Source organism: Bipolaris victoriae (assembly GCF_000527765.1).
Source record: "Bipolaris victoriae FI3 unplaced genomic scaffold scaffold_12, whole genome shotgun sequence".
Taxonomy (NCBI): domain Eukaryota; kingdom Fungi; phylum Ascomycota; class Dothideomycetes; order Pleosporales; family Pleosporaceae; genus Bipolaris; species Bipolaris victoriae.
The window spans coordinates 78,238-97,790 of record NW_014575380.1 but is presented as its reverse complement, the minus strand read 5'-3'; the positions used below and the strand labels follow the sequence as shown (position 1 = coordinate 97,790).

General features: G+C 52.2%; 6 protein-coding genes across 6 annotated transcripts; 2 read left to right on the top strand and 4 right to left on the bottom strand.

Moving 5' to 3' along the window:
• Nucleotides 1–57: 57 nt before the first annotated feature.
• On the bottom strand, nucleotides 58–2,628 carry COCVIDRAFT_23469 (glycoside hydrolase family 5 protein; the record flags this gene model as incomplete). The annotated part of the gene is made up of 1 exon (XM_014704800.1): nucleotides 58–2,628. The coding sequence occupies one exon, from the start codon at nucleotides 2,626–2,628 to the stop codon at nucleotides 58–60; it is 2,571 nt and encodes an 856-aa protein (XP_014560286.1).
• Nucleotides 2,629–3,742: 1,114 nt separating this feature from the next.
• On the bottom strand, nucleotides 3,743–4,671 carry COCVIDRAFT_89568 (hypothetical protein; the record flags this gene model as incomplete). Its single annotated transcript, XM_014704844.1, has 2 exons — nucleotides 3,743–4,005; nucleotides 4,059–4,671. The coding sequence occupies 2 exons, from the start codon at nucleotides 4,669–4,671 to the stop codon at nucleotides 3,743–3,745; spliced, it is 876 nt and encodes a 291-aa protein (XP_014560330.1).
• A 1,545-nt stretch (nucleotides 4,672–6,216) lies between these two features.
• Nucleotides 6,217–12,145, top strand: COCVIDRAFT_34554 (hypothetical protein; the record flags this gene model as incomplete). The annotated part of the gene is made up of 5 exons (XM_014704843.1): nucleotides 6,217–6,242; nucleotides 6,446–6,745; nucleotides 6,791–11,694; nucleotides 11,745–11,894; nucleotides 11,949–12,145. 5 exons carry the CDS (start codon nucleotides 6,217–6,219, stop codon nucleotides 12,143–12,145), a joined length of 5,577 nt encoding a protein of 1,858 aa, XP_014560329.1.
• Nucleotides 12,146–13,805: 1,660 nt separating this feature from the next.
• On the top strand, nucleotides 13,806–14,268 carry COCVIDRAFT_12872 (hypothetical protein; the record flags this gene model as incomplete). The annotated part of the gene is made up of 2 exons (XM_014704781.1): nucleotides 13,806–14,189; nucleotides 14,245–14,268. 2 exons carry the CDS (start codon nucleotides 13,806–13,808, stop codon nucleotides 14,266–14,268), a joined length of 408 nt encoding a protein of 135 aa, XP_014560267.1.
• A 662-nt stretch (nucleotides 14,269–14,930) lies between these two features.
• Nucleotides 14,931–15,494, bottom strand: COCVIDRAFT_89415 (hypothetical protein; the record flags this gene model as incomplete). Its single annotated transcript, XM_014704842.1, has 1 exon — nucleotides 14,931–15,494. One exon carries the CDS (start codon nucleotides 15,492–15,494, stop codon nucleotides 14,931–14,933), a length of 564 nt encoding a protein of 187 aa, XP_014560328.1.
• A 1,198-nt stretch (nucleotides 15,495–16,692) lies between these two features.
• On the bottom strand, nucleotides 16,693–18,446 carry COCVIDRAFT_12870 (hypothetical protein; the record flags this gene model as incomplete). The annotated part of the gene is made up of 4 exons (XM_014704780.1): nucleotides 16,693–17,032; nucleotides 17,096–17,834; nucleotides 17,888–18,170; nucleotides 18,285–18,446. The coding sequence occupies 4 exons, from the start codon at nucleotides 18,444–18,446 to the stop codon at nucleotides 16,693–16,695; spliced, it is 1,524 nt and encodes a 507-aa protein (XP_014560266.1).
• Between the last annotated feature and the right edge of the window lie 1,107 nt (nucleotides 18,447–19,553).

Below are 19,553 nucleotides of genomic sequence, written 5' to 3'. Positions count from 1 at the left end.
CCCCCCCCCCAAAAAAAAAAGACGAAGAAGAAGAAGAAGAAGAAAAACTCCTCTCACTTACCACGCCTCAACACTCCCATTAACCCCCACCCCCCGCCGATAATTCTCCGCCAACCCATCAAAAGAATCCAAATTCTGAACTCCACCACCAGGACACTTCCAATCACGATCATACGCCTTATCGGGCAAGATACCGGCCTCGCGTCCACGGCGATAACTCCACTGTGTACTACTTTCCGTCTCCCAAGTCCAGTAGAACCAGCCCCAGCCCGCTTCGAAAGCATCCATTTGGCCAATGGCGAACTGGTAGAGCCATTTTTTGTATTCGGAAGAGTAAGAAGAAGGGTCTGCGTTTGCTTGTTTGCACGAGCATTCGGAGGATTGTAAAGGGCATTGGGGAGCGAGGACTGCGCTGGTTTTGTCCGTGGGTTGGAGGGTGCCTTCCCAGCGGGAACCGGTGCCTACGTTGTTGATGTATTGTGTGCAATCTGTGTCTGCTTGGGACCACTCGCCGCACATTGTGGGGCCGAAACCCGTCTTTGTGTTCATGCTGCGTTTGGATTGCTGGGTCCAGCCCTCGCAGGCGAAGTTGAGCTTGTCGCGGTGTTTGAGTTTGAGCTGGTCGGTGTTGAAAATGACGTATTGGTGGACGTCGAGGAGGAGGTCTTTGTTGCCTTGGAGTTTGCCTTGCCAGTTGTCGAGGCCCATGAAGCCGTCGCCGAAGATGATGATGGCGGTTATGCCGTCGGCGCGGATTTGGTCAATGGCTTTTTGCGTCCAGGCGAGGACTTTTTGTGTGTCGAGTTCGACCATGCGGGGCTCGTTGACGAGACCGTACATTGTTACGAGATTCTTGTAGCGCTCTTGGGCGAAGAAGACGGAGAGCTTGTGGTGGACTTCCAGACTGCGTTCGCCATTTTTGTCGCCATCGGTGCCGTTGAGCCAGCCGATCGCGCCCTGACGGCCAGAATGATTCCATCCGTTCTGACTGCCGGGCGCGCCGTGGAGATCGAGGTTTACGCGAAGGCCGTTTTGTCGGCAGTATTCAATGCCGCGGAGGAGGTAACGCCATGACACCTGCGGTACGTATACATCGTCATCGTAGGTTTGGACCATCCAGTAACCGAACGGAAAACGGACATGGTCCATGCCAGCTGCTCGGATCTCAGCAAACGTCTGTTTGGTGATAAAGGTAGCGTAGTGCTTCTCCAGTGTCGATTTGGCTTTGCCGGGCCCCAGCTTACTAAGAAACGTCCATTCGTCCACTACATTATCCTTTGATCCAAACTGCGAAAAGAAGGATGGTGTGATAAAAGGCTCGAGGTTAAGCCATCCACCAACGTTGACGCCGCGAATCGGCATCTTGCCATATTCGAACTTGTCCGACAGCTTTGGTACGGATGGGTTGGCTTGAACGTCGTCGTTCCATGTCGAATTGAGTCCGATAATGGGGAGACCTCCTACAAGTTCATTCGTGTAGGTGACATTGAAGTCTTGAGTATCTAGCCAGGACCACGGGTCCAGTATACCACCCCGATCCTGTTCAGGCACGCTGTTTCGATCTTTGCCAGCGAGGTTGCTGGTGGATGGCCCAGATGACGAGCCAGCTGCGGATCCGCTTCCTGTGTTGGTGGGGCTACTGCTCTTGCCAGAAAGGACTACCCCCACGGGTATGATGATGGCCAGCAAAAGTATGACAGACAGTACGCCGATCAGTATGCGCTTCCGCTTCTTCTTCCTTGCGAGCTCCTCCTCAGAGTAGACTGTCGGCGCACCGCCTCCACGCTTCTCCATCATGTAGCGGTATTCTGAATCGTCATCAATGCCTCCCTCTTCTGCCAATGGACCACTGACGACACGCCGCTTTTTCTGCTCGGTCCTGTGCTGCTTCTCCTGCCTCCTTCGATCCCTTCTCTCTTCAGCTTCCGAGGCAGTGTACTTGGATTCACGTCGTCGTCTCCGCTCCTCTCTCTCGTCATCAGTGCGGGAACCCCGCTTCCGGTCGAGCTCGTCCTCGGTCTGACTGGCCTTCAGCTCAGCTGCTTTCCGTCGCTCTTCGCGCCGCTTTCTTGCCTTTTCTTCGTGGATGGCGGCATCGCTCTCGGCAGCGCGTCGCCTGGCCTCTTCCTCTTTCTGCTCCCTTCTCTTTTCTGCACGCTCCTCCTTTAACCTCTCCTGTTCGAGTTTTTTCTCCTTTCTTCGGACTTCCTTCAAGTAGTCCTCATCATAGTCGTAGGTTCCCCAGCCACTCGACTTTTTGGCATTGGTCTTGTCGAGCTTTGCGAGAGCATCCAAGCTCAAGGGCGCAGAGCCTCGGCTGCCGCTGCCGCTTCCATCCGTCTTGGAGTTGCGTCGCGAGCCCCGCGCTTTACGGGGAGCTGACGACTCGTATTCGGTATCGCTCTGTTGTCTTGAGCGGCGCTGAGGCCGTGGTAGCACGTCGCCTTGGGAGTCGGTAGCTCGGTGGCCTTTTCTTCGCCGCCCCTCTGCATCTTGTGCTGCGCGCTCGCCCTGTGACTCTCTCCGTTTGCGTCTTTCAGGATCTACATCGCCGTGCGATTCTCTGCGTCGTCTTCGCTCGTCGCCATGGGGCCGTCTGCGCGAGGGGTCGCGGTCGCGGTCACTCATTGGAGGAGAGTTGTTGGCTGCAAGCAGCTCCTGTGGGTTGGGAATGCGAAAGCGCGGTGTAGGATCGTGGGGGTTGCAAAGCACTTCATACAAGCTTGAACATGACAAAAAAAGAAATACGCCGAGACGGGGAAATCACGACACGAGTGAAGGACTCAAACTGGTTCTCAAACTATCAGGGGCCTGCGCAATGGTAGCGAATATGTACAATGGCGGCTGGCCACATGCAGGAATTCAAGCTTGCTGGGATGTTAAGGTGGTTGCTGGGGTGATTGGTGTTGATGGCTTACCTGACGTGGCCGAGCCGCTGGGCCGTGGAAACTGCTTGGAATGCCATCTTGGAAGCGCGGCAAACTTTGATTCAGACCAAGTTTACGATGTGATTTGTTGTGCGGCGTCAACAAAGCAGACATGCTGCGGTTGCACATTCGTCAGCTCGTACTCGGTCTCTCCTGCTAGCACACATCTTATTGTGCTGCCGTGTCCCTAACAAAGTTGCATGCGTGCCAACCAGTCTAGAACGCAAGCGGTCAAAACCTAAGCCGTGCAGACAGCCCTCTGAGCCACGACAATACGTCATTCGACAAGTGCCGCACACCGCTGGAGCGTGCATCTTGTCGGGTACAAAAGACGACCAGGCCCTGCATCAACAGGACAGGGCAGGTAGATCCGCTCAGCCACCCGTCCACCTCTCCAACATGACATCACAGCACGTGGGAGCGACCCCTGGACCCCCACTAAGCCGTGTGTAAAAATCATCATAGTGTATTGAGTATGTATGTATGTATGTATATGTATGTGTGTGTGGTATCATAGCGTGAAAAATACAAAAGAAATGCGCCATGGCGGATACGTCTTTTTCCTATCCGCCAATAAAGCCCGCGAAGGCACACCCGTGCCTCTCTAGCAAGTTGGTCGACGGGTGGTAGTGACGGTGCAACGATGGCACTTCTTGTATAGAACTGATAAGCCGGTGCGCTGCGCAATACGAAGTAGCCAACCGGCGTTCATGGCAGCATACAGCGCGGCAGTCCTTTCGGAAGAGGAAGTGGATGGCAGCTCTCGCTGCGTGGGACGTATCAAAAAAAAAAGATCGTGGATCGGAGGTAGACGCTCACGAAGCAGTCACGCCCTGTGAGGAACCAGCAGCATCCGCAGCGGCGGGCGCTTTGCCCTTGTCGGCAGTCTTCTTGTCATCATCGCTGTAGAGGCCATGCTCGTAGATGTAGTCGACCACCTTGTCTGGAATGTAGTAACGGATGCTCTTACCGCGCTTGCGGAACAAGCGGATCTTGGTCGATGAGACATCGTTCTGGATGAGTTGCGGGATGACGCGGATGTTGTGTCTCCACTGCTGTAGTTGAACAAGGGCATCGTCTGTTTGGCTTTGAGTCAGAATTTGCAAGACAAGCGAGCTGGGAATGACCTACCAATATCTGTGCCGCTGCGTTCGAGGATAAAAGCGCCATAGTGGCCCAAGATCCTGCTCAGATCCTCACGAGCCCACAGTCCCGGGGTGCTCATGGTCTGGATTAGGTCAGCACCGGCGAGCAAGGCGACATGGATGCGGCGCTTCTCGCCACTTTCAGTCGTGATGCCTCCCATGACTTCGTTGAGCTCATAGTCAAAGTGGTCAAGGACCTTGACGGTGGGGAGGTATTCCTTGTGCAGCGGCTCCCAAGGGTCAACACCGATCCAGGTCGAGCTGTCTTTGACAGCAATCCTGGTCATGTTGATTCTGTGCTGTGCAGAGGCCAGGCCGGCCTTCTTGTATGCATCACCGACGGGACTGAAGAAGCCGCCGACGACTTCAAAATCGGTTTCAAATTCGCAGTAATCAGCCGCTTCTTCGAACATGCGCAGATGGAGATTGGTTGGCGGGGAGAAGGAGCCACATGATACTAGCACTAGCGGCTGCTTGTTAGGGTTGGAAAGGGTCTTCTTCAGCCTCTCCTTGGGAAACGTGTAGTTGTCGAGCGACATGGCTTCGGCGTTGGGCACTCCGGCGTCGAGCAAGATATCGCGATTAGTAGTCGAGGCCATGGTCGCGATTTGTGAGGCGGCCGGATCAGTGGCCGAGCGTGCGGGGGGCAAGGGCGTGTGGTTGCGGCGAGGGGTCGGGACTTGTTTGGGAGTTTGGACTGAGGAGAAGGGTCAATTGGCGGTGGGGAAGAGACATTTATGAGTGAAAGGCTTACGAATGCTGGGATGAACGGGGTTGTCCGGTAGCCTACCGGCGGGCTAGGCGGTAGTGAGAAGCACGCGGGTAGGGGTCTGTTATGACGCGGGGCTGTTGAGGCGAGACCCGAGGGTCGCAAAGTGCAAGCGTGGGGCGAAACCGAGGGCGGTTTGGGGAGGCGGATGCGAGCGTGTTTGAGTTTGGGAAAAAGGTGGATCTTGTGGGAGTAATGGGGGCGTGGAAGCGGGCGAGAGCGGATGAAGATCAGGAGCAGCCATGTTGTATCCTCGGACAGGCCAGGCGGCAGCGGTTGAGACTCTGTTTCGCGCGGGCGGGCGGGCGGCGGGGCTATCGATGTCTTTTGCATTTGCGCTCGCAATTACTCTATCCGTGCCACTGCCACCGCCGATCTGGCCGTGGACCCCGTGGCTGCGAACTACTTGTATGGCCCACGGTGCATGAAACACTTTTTTTTTCGCGCCCCCCCCCAAGCATGCGCCGACATGCAGCCCACGTCTGCATCCTATGCTGCAGATACATGGCTATATGTACTACATTCCTGGCAATATGTACAGTGTACCGCGTGCTTAGTCATGTGGGAGTGCTTCACGTGAGCGATGTCGGCATTTGGGCGACCCCACAAGCACTGTGGCTTGTCGCGGAATCAGCAGGCACAGACGGACCGTAGCAGTGGGAATGCTGAACAAGCAGCCTGATCTAGCTGCTGGCTGCTGGCTGCTGGCTGCAACCCGGCCGTGGAAGAGCACGCCATGTCGGATTGGACCTGGAGCCTTGGCCTGACTCAACGATAACGCTTGTAGTATTCTTGTCCCGCCGCGTGCGAGCGGGCTACGTAGTCAGGAGGGAGGACAGACAGTATCCCGATGGCGGGGATGAATGAGTGAATGTATGCGCACGACCCGCACAAAGGCAGTTGCGGCTGGGCTTATGGCAGAGGCGAGAGAGAGAGAGAAAGGCAGAGGAAGGGAAATTGCTTGAGTTTCATGGGAAAATGGTATGGGGAAACAACAAAAAGAATTCATATAGCGACAACTGCAAAAGCAAGCACTGGCAGCGCCGTCCCAACCCAACACAGCCAGTGCAGTCACAGTACAGTAGAGTGCAGTGCAGGCAGGTGGCCGGGTCGCTATCGATAACGGCGGCCGCTAGTCAGGTCACGTAACTAGCTCCGCCGACCTGGCATGGAGGATATGGAACCTCAAGCCTTCGCAGCACTCATTGCAGCATTACCACATCTCTTTCTATACCCATCACCATCCCACTAGAGCATCTGCTCACCTGCTCTCGCTGGACCCCTTCTGCCACTCCCCTTCACCCCGCCAACCCGTGCCCTTGTGTGTTTGCACTCACCGCACTCGCTCGAGCACCCGCCTCATGGCGCGTTCTTGATGGCATCCAGAGGACCTCGTCAAAGGTAAATACCGTTCGCTTTGCTCGACCCGGGGCCCTCCCAGCTCTTCTCCACTTTCACCATCCACCTTCATCTCCTGCTGCGGGCGCTTCAGCCTCGTCTCATTGTGCTTTGCCGATACGCAACTTGCTGCATCCCACCGGCGCCACCCTGTCCGAGCACGTCTCGATTGCACAAGCCTAAAGTCAGATTCTCATGTCGTCCAGAGTCACTCGCTCGCAAAGGCGCCAATCAGGCAATTCCCACACAAACAGTACACCCAACTCGCTGCCTGCACTACCCCCTCAGCCAGCCCTACCACCGCCCCCAACAGCTCGTAAGAGGAAGTCTGCTGCGCGCGACGACCAGAGCCCCGAGCAGCCCGACACCACAGACGCTCCGCCTGCCCGTTCCGCCCGCAACAAGCGCCCCAAGATTGACCTGCAGGACCCACCCCAGCAGCCCAAAACCCGCTCCAACAAAGCAAAGGGCAAAGCCGCCGCCGCAATGTCTTCTTCTGGGTCTGTGCCAAGCGCTTATGATACCCACGAGTATGCGCTGACTGCCAATAGCCCACCATCAGATCCCATCGACGAGAAGTCGACGCCACAACCCTCGAGACGCACCAGAGGCGGCCGCAAGAGCGGCCCTGATAGCTCTCGGCGGCAACCCAAGCCTTCCTCCCACACCGACCCCGACCCTGACACGCCATCCACATCCCGCCGAAGCTCCCGAAGGTCCAACAAGATGGAAACCGATACCACCATGGAAGACGCCCCTCCAGTAAACGCTGAAGAGGATGCCCGTCAATCGGGCGATGAGCATAGCAGCGACGATGAGCATGCTGACGAACACGGGGAGCGCTACGATCAAGAAGACGATGATGACGATGATGACGACGACGACCCCTTCACTGGCGGCTTTCTTGGACGCAACCCCCACAGCCTTTCTGCTCTTAGGCAGCTGACAGGCATCATGGCGGGCACCACACAGCGCCTGCGTGGCATCCTGGAGCAATTGCGTTCGCATGACGATACGGTACAACTGACGGCTCTCAACGAGCTTTCCGAAGTACTCCTCATCTCTACCGAAGACAATTTGGCTGGCCACTTTTCTCCCGACGCATATGTCAAGGAGCTTGTAAAGCTTATGCAGCCCAATGAGTTTACAATGGAAGAGAATCCAGAAATCATGTTGCTCGCCTGCCGCTGCCTCGCCAATTTGATGGAGGCACTCCCCCAAGCTACCGCCAACGTCGTCTACGGTGGTGCAGTCCCCGTCCTCTGCTCCAAGCTACTCGAAATCAATTTCATTGACCTGGCTGAACAATGCTTGAGCACATTGGAGAAGATCTCCATCGAATTTCCTGGAGTTATTGTGCGTGAGGGTGGTCTTACTGCCTGTCTCACATTTCTCGATTTCTTCGCCACCAGCACACAGCGAACAGCCGTCACGACTGCTGCCAATTGCTGCCGCAATATCCCAGAAGATTCATTCCCAGTCGTGCGCGACGTCATGCCTATACTAGAGAACATCCTGAACAACAACGACCAAAAGGTTGTTGAGCAGGGCTGCATCTGCGTATCTCGCATTGTTCAAAGCTTCAAGCAGCACGAGAGTAAACTTGAAGAACTCGTCAGCCCAGGCCTTCTAAAGGCCATTCTACGGCTCCTTCTACCAGGCACCACCAATATGATTGGGGCCAACATCCACACCATGTTCCTCCAGGTTCTTGCGTATACCGCCAAAGCCAGCCCGCGTCTATCTGCAGAGTTGCTCAAGATGAATGTTGTGGACACTCTGTATCAGATTCTCACCGGCGTCTCTCCTCCAACGGGCACAGAGGACGTTGCGGCCAAGATTGACTCTGTAGTTATCATGCAAGCTCTTATCCATAGGCCCAAGGATCAGGTCTTTGAGACTCTTAACGTCATTTGCGAGCTTCTGCCCGATGTTCCTCAGCAAGGCTTGTCGTACCTCGACGACCTCTTCGACGCTGGCTATCCCGGTGACGACATTCTCCCCCTTTCTTCATCGAACAAGAAGACTATGAATGAAAAGCGTATACAGCTGCTTGAGGGGTGCAAGGCCGAGGTTAAGCGCTTCGCAGTCATTCTTCTGCCCACCCTGACCGATGCCTACTCCAGTACTGTGAACCTCAGCGTTCGACAAAAAGTACTTACTGCTCATCTCAAGATGTTGTCCAACCTCGACATCGATATTCTCGAGGAGGCTCTGCGACCAGTACCGTATGCTTCGCATTTGGCGTCGATTTTCACTCAACAAGACCACCCATCTCTAGTCACATACGCTCTGCAAGCCGCCGAACTGCTGCTCAAGCGTCTCGAGTCGATATACCGCTATCAATTCTACCGCGAAGGTGTCATTTCAGAAATCCAACAACTTGCAAATCGTCCGTGTAAGACACTGGACACTCGGGCCAAAGAGTCAAAGTCTACTCTGGGAGCTAATGTGACAGCTTCAGGTGATAGTACTGCTTCTTCTGCCGAACCAGAAGCCGAGTCAGAAACTGGCAACCCGAATGATGGAGTCGACATGGAAATGCATTCTGATGACGAAGGAGACGAGGTAGACCTTGACGACGATCCAAACGCGAGCAGCCAAAACCGAGATGATGACGATGAATCCGATTCTTCCTCGTCCTCTGACGATCAGCGTGAACCACCACCGATGCCCAACGTTGAAGACATAATCACCCTTCGCGCCAAGAAGTTCATCGAGACGCACGAAAGGGATAGCGACAAGCCCACACGCGACAGAGCAATTGCAGTGTTGGAAGATCTGAAGACGCTTGCCAACGAAATCAAGGCTTGTGGTTGCAAGGGCACTGCAAGCGACTTCATGAACCTGTTCACCCGGTTGGCATCTTACTTTGAGGGCGATGCGCTTGAAAGTATAACTAGTTACGAGCTCAAGTCGTCCAAGATTGTCGATGTGCTATTGGAAGTCTTCTCAAAGCCAATGTCTTCAAAGCATATCGATCCTCGACCAATCTTCCTAGAGGCTTTTATGGGTGGTAGCAGCCAGAGCAAAATCAAGACTGCCAGCACCGCGTCTCCTGCAACACCATTCAGTGTCTTGGTACACAAGCTTCAAGATCTCCTGAGTAGGTCCGAGCATTTCGATGTCATCACTGTGCATCAGAATATGTATGACAGTCGAGGAAGCGCGACCTCCATGTTGGCTAAGCAACTTCGGCTCAAGCTCGTCGCTGATGACGATTCGGGTATTCCCAAGACATACCGCAACATCATGGTGTCAATTCACGCCATTGCAACGTTCAAAGCCTTGGATGACTACCTCCGTCCTCGTATCAGCCTCGCAGACCGTCCTCGACCGGCTCAGCCTAGAGACCAATTCGCTCGCGATCAGTTCGAAGCCATGTACGCCCAAGCTCTTGCTGAAGGTCGGGCGCCTCCACCCCCTCGAACACCATCTGATCCAGCGAGTCGTGCTCCAAAGAAGCCATCACATTCCAAACCAGATCCACCAGATTCGCCCCAACCAGGGCCTAGCTCCGCTACACGTGAGAAGACACGGCGGTCGAGCAGACGTCAGCAGCAGAACCCTCCGCTACCACCACCGCCCCCGCCTCCAGCCATGCCTCGTTCGAATAGCGGCCAGGACCCTGTCGAATGTGCCGATGAATCTCAGCTCTCTGACCCCGAATCTGTGGATGAAGATAGTGCCTTGAATGCCATAGTGGATGATCTAGAGGAAGACCTCGACGAGGATATGCCGGATCCATCTGCCGTAAGCGTCGAAGTCGCATCAACAGGCAAAGCCACGGCTCACCAGGAAGATGGTACGAGGATTGCAACACCTGTTCAGGGCACACCAATGGCGAAGCCACCTTCAGAGGCCAGGACTCCTGCTTCACGATTGTCTGCACTGTTGCAGAGTTCGGCTATGCGCCAGACCCTGGGAGGAGCGGCGAGCGCTCTTTCCTATGCTGCCGCTGTTCAGTCCACTCCCCAAGACTGGCATATTGAATTCAGTGTGAATGACCAGCCACTCTCGAACGAGACCACCATCTACCGTGCTGTACACTTCACGCGATCTCAACCATTAGATGGCCCATTGCGCTCAGTATGGAATGGCATTCATACAATCAAGTTCAAGCGGGTGCAGGGTCCGCCACCGAGCGAATCGAGCTCTCTGACACCGCCTCCAGAGTCAAAGTCCGACGCTTCAGGTATGCCAGCTTCATTGGATGAGCATCCTGTGACATCTGGTATTCTCAGGCTGCTCAGCATACTTCACGGATTGAATTCTCATCTCGACGACATTCTCCTGGCGAACAAGGAGCAGATCAAACTCAATGCGGAGCCGCTTTCGCAGTTTGTCAATACGAAGCTTACTGCGAAGCTCAACCGTCAACTTGAGGAGCCTCTCATCGTAGCTAGCAACTGCCTCCCTAGTTGGAGTGAGGATCTAGCCCGCTTTTACCCGTTCTTATTCCCATTCGAGACTCGCCACCTCTTCCTGCAGTCTACCTCGTTTGGTTACTCCCGATCAATGACGCGATGGCAGAATTCGCAACCCACAAGCGATTCACGAGGCGACCGACACCGGGATGAGCGACCTTTCCTGGGCAGACTCCAGCGCCAAAAGGTCCGCATATCACGATCTCGAATCCTCGAGTCTGCGATGAAGGTCATGCAGCTATACGGACACTCTGCCAGTGTATTAGAAGTTGAATACTTCGAAGAAGTCGGAACTGGCTTGGGACCAACTCTCGAGTTCTACTCAACTGTTTCTCGGGAATTCTCCAAGAAGAAGCTCAAGCTCTGGCGAGAGAATGAATCAAACGACAGCGACGAATACGCTTTTGGCAAGCGAGGACTGTACCCTGCACCGATGAGCGAAGAAGAGGCGAACAGCGAGAATGGCGAGAAGCGCCTCGAATTGTTCAAGGTCCTAGGCAAATTCGTTGCCCGTTCCATGTTGGACTCTCGTATCATCGACATTTCCTTCAATCCAACATTCTTCCGCATCAGTGACGGTTCTAGCACAGCCGTTGTGCCATCTCTTGGGGCCATCAAGACTGTCGATGAGGGCCTGGCCTCATCGCTGTTACTGCTCAAGCAATTTGCCGACGCTAAGAAGAAGGTCGAGGACAGCGATTTGAGTCCAGAAGAAAAGGCAGTAGCTCTCCAAGAAATTGTCATACATGACTGTACTGTAGAGGATCTAGCACTCGACTTCACTCTGCCCGGCTATGATTCAATCGAACTCATCGAAAACGGCGCAAATACAGCAGTCACGATTGAAAATGTCGACTTATATGTCGACAAGGTTATAGATTTCACTTTGGGCTCCGGTGTCGAGCGCCAGGCGAACGCTTTCCGTGAGGGCTTCACGGAGGTGTTCCCGTATTCTGCACTCAAGGCCTTTACTCCAGACGAGCTGGTCATGCTTTTCGGCAGGACCGATGAGGATTGGTCTCTCGAAAGTAAGTTCAGACTCTCTTTACATTGTACGATTGTGCTAACAATACTCTAGCATTGGTGGACTCGATCAAGGCAGACCACGGCTACAATCTCGACAGCAAGAGCGTGCGCAATCTATTGTCTACAATGAGCCAGTTCAATGCACAAGAGCGTCGAGACTTTTTGCAGTTCATCACTGGTAGCCCCAAGCTTCCAATTGGAGGTAGGATCCATCTAATCATCCCACAAAATAACAATCATGTTAACCTTTTCGCAGGCTTCAAAGCTCTCACACCAATGTTTACAGTTGTTTGCAAGCCCAGCGAGCCACCATTCACATCTGACGACTATCTCCCGTCTGTCATGACGTGTGTTAACTATCTCAAGATGCCAGACTACAGCAGCGTCGAAATACTGCGAGAAAAGCTCAGCGTTGCCATCCGCGAAGGCCAGGGCGCTTTCCATCTTTCTTAAAATGCAAAGTGTAGGTGTGTGGTTTTGGAAGACGAAGGAGGGTGTGGAGAGAGATATATGTATACCCTTGGTGGAGGAGTCGTTTTTCCTTGGGCGCCACCGGAATATTGATATCCATGGCTTGTTTTTTTTGGAAGATGCAGATGGTCTCTTTTGTTCATCATGCATAGGTTCTACGCTCTTATGAAATGTATGCATTGCGGGGTAGTTTGGTTCTTGCTTTCTTCTTCTTTTTTTTTCATCTATTTCCTGAGGGGAAATACGGCGTTCGAAGCGCATAAGGTAGTTTGCTCTGTGCCCTTCTCGTTACAACGTAGTTTTAGTCTGTAATCGCTATATACACAAATTCCTTAACCATAACAATTGACAGGTTAGCCCTTGTCAGTCTCCTCCCCCCCCTCCCTTCCGCTAAACTCATTAGTCCTTAAATAAGGGGGCAAGCGCGGGGGTTTGCGCCCATTAAAACCTTAATCTTGGGTTCAGCAGCACCCGTAAAAACCGTAATCCCCCCAAATCCGCATCAGCACTAAAGTTTTTTTTAGTTAAGTAGAAAAAAAAACCTCCCGAGGTCCACACATCTAACAAGAAGGGATTCTTTTCAGGGTCTTTTTCTTCTTCTTATCTTTCTATTGCGTAAGCAAGCCTCCCTCCCTCCCTCCCTTCTCTGCGTCCCGTTTTTTTTGGGGGGGGGGCCTTGCTAGGTTGGTGAACCGGGGGGTTTGTGTCGCGCACGTGTGTGTGTGTGTGTGTGTGTGTGTGTGTGTGTGTGTGTGTGTGTGCACGTACCTTACCGTATTTCTTATTTTATTTTCCTTAATCGGAGCGTGTGCGCGGGCCATGGCTCGCGTGCCTGCGTTTGGTCTGTACGTCAACGTGATGAGCCTTCCGAGCGCCGAGGCTGAGGCGGAGTGGAGTGGAGTTGTGGTCGGCGTATCCGTTGGGTGGGAATTTAAAAGAGGGGCTGAGTCGTGAAGTTGAGGGTTTGGGGGGGGAGGATATGGAGATGGGGAGGAAAGGATGGTGTTGGTATGCGTGTTTTTGCGGGAGGGGGGAAAGATAGAAAAGATGGTGGTTATTGTGAATTCAGATATCGGGGGTTTGTTGAAAGTACGAACGTGGTTTGATTAGTGGTGGGTGGGTGGGGAAATGACTGACCCGTTTATTCTGACCGGGGAGTGGACAGAGCGTCTTTTTTGCTGCTGGTTAAGTCGTGTTTGGTCTTTTTGTACACAGCGACTGGTGGGGTGCGAGATGAGAGAGTCGTTCATAATGTTTCTTTTTTTGGAGTCAGCACTTATTTTATGTTATGTATGTTTGCGCTTCTGACTGCGCGTTTGATTTGGGGGTGTTTTGAATCTCCCCTACTTCTCTTCTTTTGGCGTGAGAAAGAGACATTGTTGTTAGCTCGCATCTTCTTCTTCTTCTTCTTATTCGATCGTTCTTTCTGGTTGTGTTTGGATCTCTTATTTTGTTTTCTTCATTTTATCGATTTGCTCTTTCCTCCACGCTACGCCACACTAAGTGCCTTGCTGCCTTTCTCCTTTATCTCCCATCCTCTCACATTCCAACACGTTTTTCGAACACAACTCCTCGAAGAAGTCTCCATCCAGTCGGATATCGCGAGGAAATAAGAGAACACACACACACACAAACGCACATAATGGCTACCTCACCACAAACCCAACCACTCCTGAGCCGGGACCACTACGAAACCAAAAACACTCTCTCCATCTTCCATGATGACTCGCAAAAACGCGGCTTCATCATCGTCATCGTCCTCAGCGTCTTCGCCACTGTCGGCATGCTAGCCCTCATCTTCTTACTCATCTTCCTCAAGAGGAAGCGCGACCGCCGTAACAAGGCCGCGAAGATGGATGCGGAGAAGGGCTCGATTTGGCCGGGGTCGAAGAAGGGAAAATACCAGAAGGTTGAAGACGAGGATCATAGAGATGGAGTTTGGAGTGCAGATATGGAGATGGATGAGAGAACCGCGTATACTGGGGCTGGGTATGGCGAGGGTGTGGGCAAGGAGCCGTATAGACCGGTAAGATGAACGATGATGTTTATGCAGATAGGGATAGAGAGCTAACAAGGTGTAGGCTGATTCACATGCCTCGAAGTGAAAGAGGTGCTTGTCGGTACTATAGTACATATTTTTTTCGGTTTCGATTGTATATTTTCTGGGGCTTTTCAGCGGGCATATTGGGTGGGATGGCAAGACATTTCTACGGAGTTTACATTTCATATCTACTTAAACGGCGGGGGACAACTGGGGTTTAGTTCTTTTTCTTATTGCTGGGTTGTTGTCTTTGATGTTGGCGCAGCCGCGACTTCGAGCAGCACTAGGCAATGCTGTCCCTCCATGTAGGAATAAGAGAAGAGATATTGTAAGACTAAGTCATAGTTTGCGGAGATGCTGTGGTATTTAGTCACTCAACTGAAGTTTAGTAATGGTTCCAAGAACAATTGTATATAATGTCGGTCAAATACAACTGTGTGAGAACGTGAATTGAACCCCTTCAGTACTGTGGATTTATAAGCCTATAAAATAATCGAGAGCTTGAATTCGTTTGCTAAACATTGGAATCTGCCGCTCAAAGCGGCAACACAAGTCCATCCTTATTCTATTTTAAATATCTATTCGTAATGCAAAGTCTTAACATCTAGACACATCTAGACAAATCTCGAGTCCAAATCTATCCACACAACTACACCCACTCAAAGACTCAACTAAAACCTTTCTCAAGTAACAGCACCAACGGTCCAATCTTTCCCGTTTCTCCCATCACCTCCCCGCCCTCCTCTCCTCCAACATCTCCTCAATATGCCCATTCAACCAATACCCCCTCAATGCCGCCTCCTCCATCTCCCCCGCACCCTTAATAACCCCCCTACACGCCTCCTCCTTACAATGACACTCAAAAGGCTGCGCCATACTCCACTCGGTACTCGGATAAAAAAACGTAAGTTCATCTCCCTGCTTCAACCCGCCTTCCCTGTCACTAACCCTTACCTCCCACCTCTGCATATCGAATACAAGACTGGGCTTGCAGCTGTGGTTGATGTAGAGCAAGTCGCAGTTGAGTTCGATGTGCAGGTTGCGCGAGGCTTGGACGGAGGAGTAGGCGGCGGTGGTGGTGGGGGTTGGGGTCGTGATGCGGGCGAAGAGGGCGCCGGGGGGCAGTGTGACGAGGGAGAGGGAGCGGCTGGTGAAGGAGCCCGGGTTGTGTTCTACGCGGAGGAGGCGGGTGAGGTCGGGTTGGACCCAGGCGGGGATTTGAGGTGAGGCCACGTGTTTGGTGGGGGTTTGAGCGGCGGAGGGGGTTGGTGGGACGGCTGAGGGAGACATGGTTGGGGAGGGTTTTGTGTAGTCTCTTGAGGTGGAAATTTAGATGTATATGGGATTGTATAATGAAAGATATTCGTCGGCCAACAAGGTCAGAAAAGAGAGGGACGATTGGTTATTTAGTACTCGGCTTGGAGTGGCTCAATTGGCCGGACTGTGTGTATTTCAAGTGCCGTCTGACCGAGGGGGTAACGAGGCCCACATGTGAAGACGTAGTTCTTAGTTCTGTGTGGGGATACTGCGGATGGCTCCATATTGTAGTCTGCGCCTTACGGTCATGGTGTGGGTACATCCCGCGTTGTGACATTCTACGACTTGCACTTGTACCCATATCGTATGAGACCCGGGAGTAGCGTGGTGTTTATGCCGAGGTATCCTACGGCAAGAGATTGTATCTCCGGTTGTCAGCTCTAGAGTAGTAGAATAATACTTTACTGTCTCTGTTCAATTCACACGGAAATATTGAGAGAAGGGAGAGGATAGACACATGACATGTGCTCTCGCCTGCTCTGCTTAGTACTGTTTTGCCATTGAAGGTGTTTGGATTCATTTCACAATTCTATCACCATGCGTCATCATACAGCATGTTCTGATTTTAACCAGTGAAGTTCTGCGTTGGTGCAACGTTCTAACTAGTTCCATAGTAGCGTCCACCTAGCCCGTAAACAGCAACACTCCGCTGCAGGTTTTCCCCCAATACTCGGCTTGTTGCAGAAGTATGATCTGTCCTAAACGACGTTTCACTTTGAGTAAAGAACTGTGGCCGTAAGTGATTTGGAATAGAACTTTCAAGGTATTAAGCGCCACATAGACAGGAATGTCCTAGTTGATCTCTAAGCCCATTTCGACAGGCACGGTCTCACAGCATTACATCCAGGGCTGACTATACTCTATTCGGCTTAGAACATATACCTGATTGATCCTTTGGTGCAGTCCAAATCTTGCACTACGTCCTGGACTAATTATACCCAACTATCATCCTTGAGTCCGTGAGTGGAGCTGAAGAGGGATTCAGCTTTACTAAATTGCTATCTACTGGCACTCACCATCTTCAGACATCAATTAACGAAGCATAGACATTTTCGCATGTGATTTTGCAACAAGTATATCTCATCAGCTTTAATTCTATAATTCCACATCTTGTATCCATTAATTCGTACCCGTGCTATCTTCACAACATCTACAACTACCATCTTTTTTTTTACTTCGTATAAGTCTGCTCAACAGGCGAAACCTTGTCGTCACTATCAACGCTCGTCGCCAGTGTATCCTGCAGTCCCATTTTACTGGTATCGTACCCGTTCGCAGAGAGATACTCTCTAAACTTGACATCCTCTTGATCAATTGTGTCCTGTCCAATGTGCGGGAGCAGCAGAACCAATGCAGCAGCTACAAAAGCCAGAGATGAGGCTACGAAGAATGGGTTGCGACCTGCTGCAATCTCGTCGTCGCCGGCTGCCTTTTGAATAGCGTCGAGGGCGTAGGAACCAGCGAATGCTCCGATTTTGCCTACTGCAGCTGCGATACCGTAGTACTGTCCGCTGTGGAAGGTGTTAGTTTGACGCTCTTTGGTACAAGTAAAGAAAGATAGTGTCAATGCATACCGTATACCAGTAGCGCACGTTTTGGATGCCACCAAACCAATGTTGTCTCCGGGACCAAACTCTCCGAGTGCAAGGAAAACACCATATACAACCACAAATCCAGCAACATTCTCAGGCTTGCTCAACCATGGATACACCCCAGCCATTACAAAACCGATAATACCCTGCAGGGTGACTCCGATAAACAAAGTCTTCTTGGGACCCATGGAAGGCAAATCGGCAACAAAAGCACCAGCAAGGCAACCAGGCATGTAGAAGAAGTTGATGAGAATGTTCCACGCCAGACTCTTCCACAGCGGTGCAGATTTTCCAAGTAAATTAGCCAAGATAGACGTCGCGTAGATGCCGAAAGAATATGCGCTAAAGTCATAAATGAACCAGATGATGCTGACAATACTAAGTCTGAACCAGTAGAACTTGATAATGAGCAGCCACGGCGTTTTCGCTTTAGCAAGAGACTCGCGCTGGAACGCCTCTGGTTCCTGCAGTTTGAGACGGAGATATAGAAGCGATAGAGGGGGGATAATGCCGATGCCGAGACAGATGCGCCAGGCGACTCGAAGATGGTTCTCGCCGGTGATAAGAACAACGACTGTGGCGACGATTGCACTGATGAAAAAGGCTAGGTCGATTTGTACGTTGGTGAAGAGAATGAACCATTTATTGCGTGTTCCCTCTTTGAGCTCGCCGGTTGATTCGGCACAGCCTACGCTGCCGGCTGGATATTCTCCGCCAATGCCTACTTGCGTCAGTATGTTCTTACTTACTGGAAATTTGCGTTGACTATCATACCGATTCCCAAGAAGAAGCGATACACGACCAGTGCTGTGAGTAGACCGCTGGGGCTACCGCCGGCCCCATACGAAGCCGTGCCTAGTGTTGCAAACAGGATGATGATGATTGTCGAAGCGAACAAGGACCATTTTCTCGAAAAGTGGTCGGATGTGTAGCCGAAAAATAACATGCCCACCACCGTTCCAGCGAATGTTATACTCGCTACGTTTGCCTGGGCTGAAGACGACGCATACGACTTGGGATAGATGGTCTTGAGCATGGTGTTGACGGGCCCAATAATCTAGACATGGTGTTAGCAAATCCCGATATCCGTCGGTATTTCCGTTTTGAAGATGCTTTGGGCCAAAGTATTGTTGCTGCGCTAGGAACTATTGTCGCTTGGGTGTTGTCGTACATTGTTCAAATAGCCATCACTAAAGAGACCAGCGCCACACGCAATCACAGGCCATAAGCGCTCCCATCTTCCCTTTTCCGTCCTTGCGACACTGCCTCGACGTTCGACATCTTTTTCAGTCGTGCGATCAAGCTCGGGCTTGACTTCTGCTGCAGAAGCCATTGCGATGAAATCTGCTTGGTCGCGTGGTTTCTTGGAGCTTCACCCCGTGCGGCAAGCGAATCGAAAGTGCCCTATGACAGTTACAACACGGGTCTTGTGAGCGGACAGCCTGACATTTAAACAGCCTGGTTCTTGTGGCAACAGGGTGGTACTGCAGCCGCGGAGTTATAACAACCCTGTCATCAAGCGTTCTTTCCAACCAGGTTGGGCAAGGTGCAGAAGTGGTGGTGCAGATCGAGCGTTGGTAGCCATTCAGAGGACGACAAAAGCTTTGCTCAGCTGTGTCTGTGTGCGACGGGAAGCTGAATGGTTGGTCTCGATGTAACCGGAAACAGCAGGTCTCAAATATTCGGCACGGAAATACCGAAGGACGAGGCCGTCACCTAACATCCTGTCCATACTACATAGACACTGGATGTTGCTAACTTGTGTGTTTTCGACACAGGCCGAATGTTGATACCATATGCTTTTGTGCGTTTAGTATTAGCGACCAAAGTGTTGGTTGGTAAGAGACTACGTGCTGACTCCGTACCATAGACAGTTGATGTATGTAGTAGCGATGGGGGTGGCGCAATCATGATGACGACGACGACACTCAAGCTTTTGCCATGCTTCGGCAGCCGGCGACGAAGCATCAGGGTCGAGGCTTGAATGTGCGGCTAGCGCTGATGCTACATTGAGCTCAAGTGTGCTGCAACTATGGCACGAGGTGTGGCGTGGTCAAGGTCGAATCAATACCTCGGTTCGTTGGTTACTACTGATTGATAACATGGGCGCCATATCATGCGAGGTGTGGACAGATGACCATCCAACTTGGTAGTATGTTACAGTAGTGTGGCGCATGGGAGGCTTGGCTGCTGCCAGGGCAGAGTAAGTAGGATCTCAATGGTGAGCCGCAAAACCACCGTTTCATCCAGCATCCTACCTCGGGGATCAAAGACTGTGCCCAACGTGGATAAGATGATCGAGTTCTGATTCAAGATGCCCATGTGCGCAACGGCTCTACAGATAGCGGTGGGACCAGGACCCCACTGCAAGAAAGTTTTGCGACAGACGCGGTTACGGGCACCCGCTTTTGTACTACTTCAACACAAACCATGGCTGCTT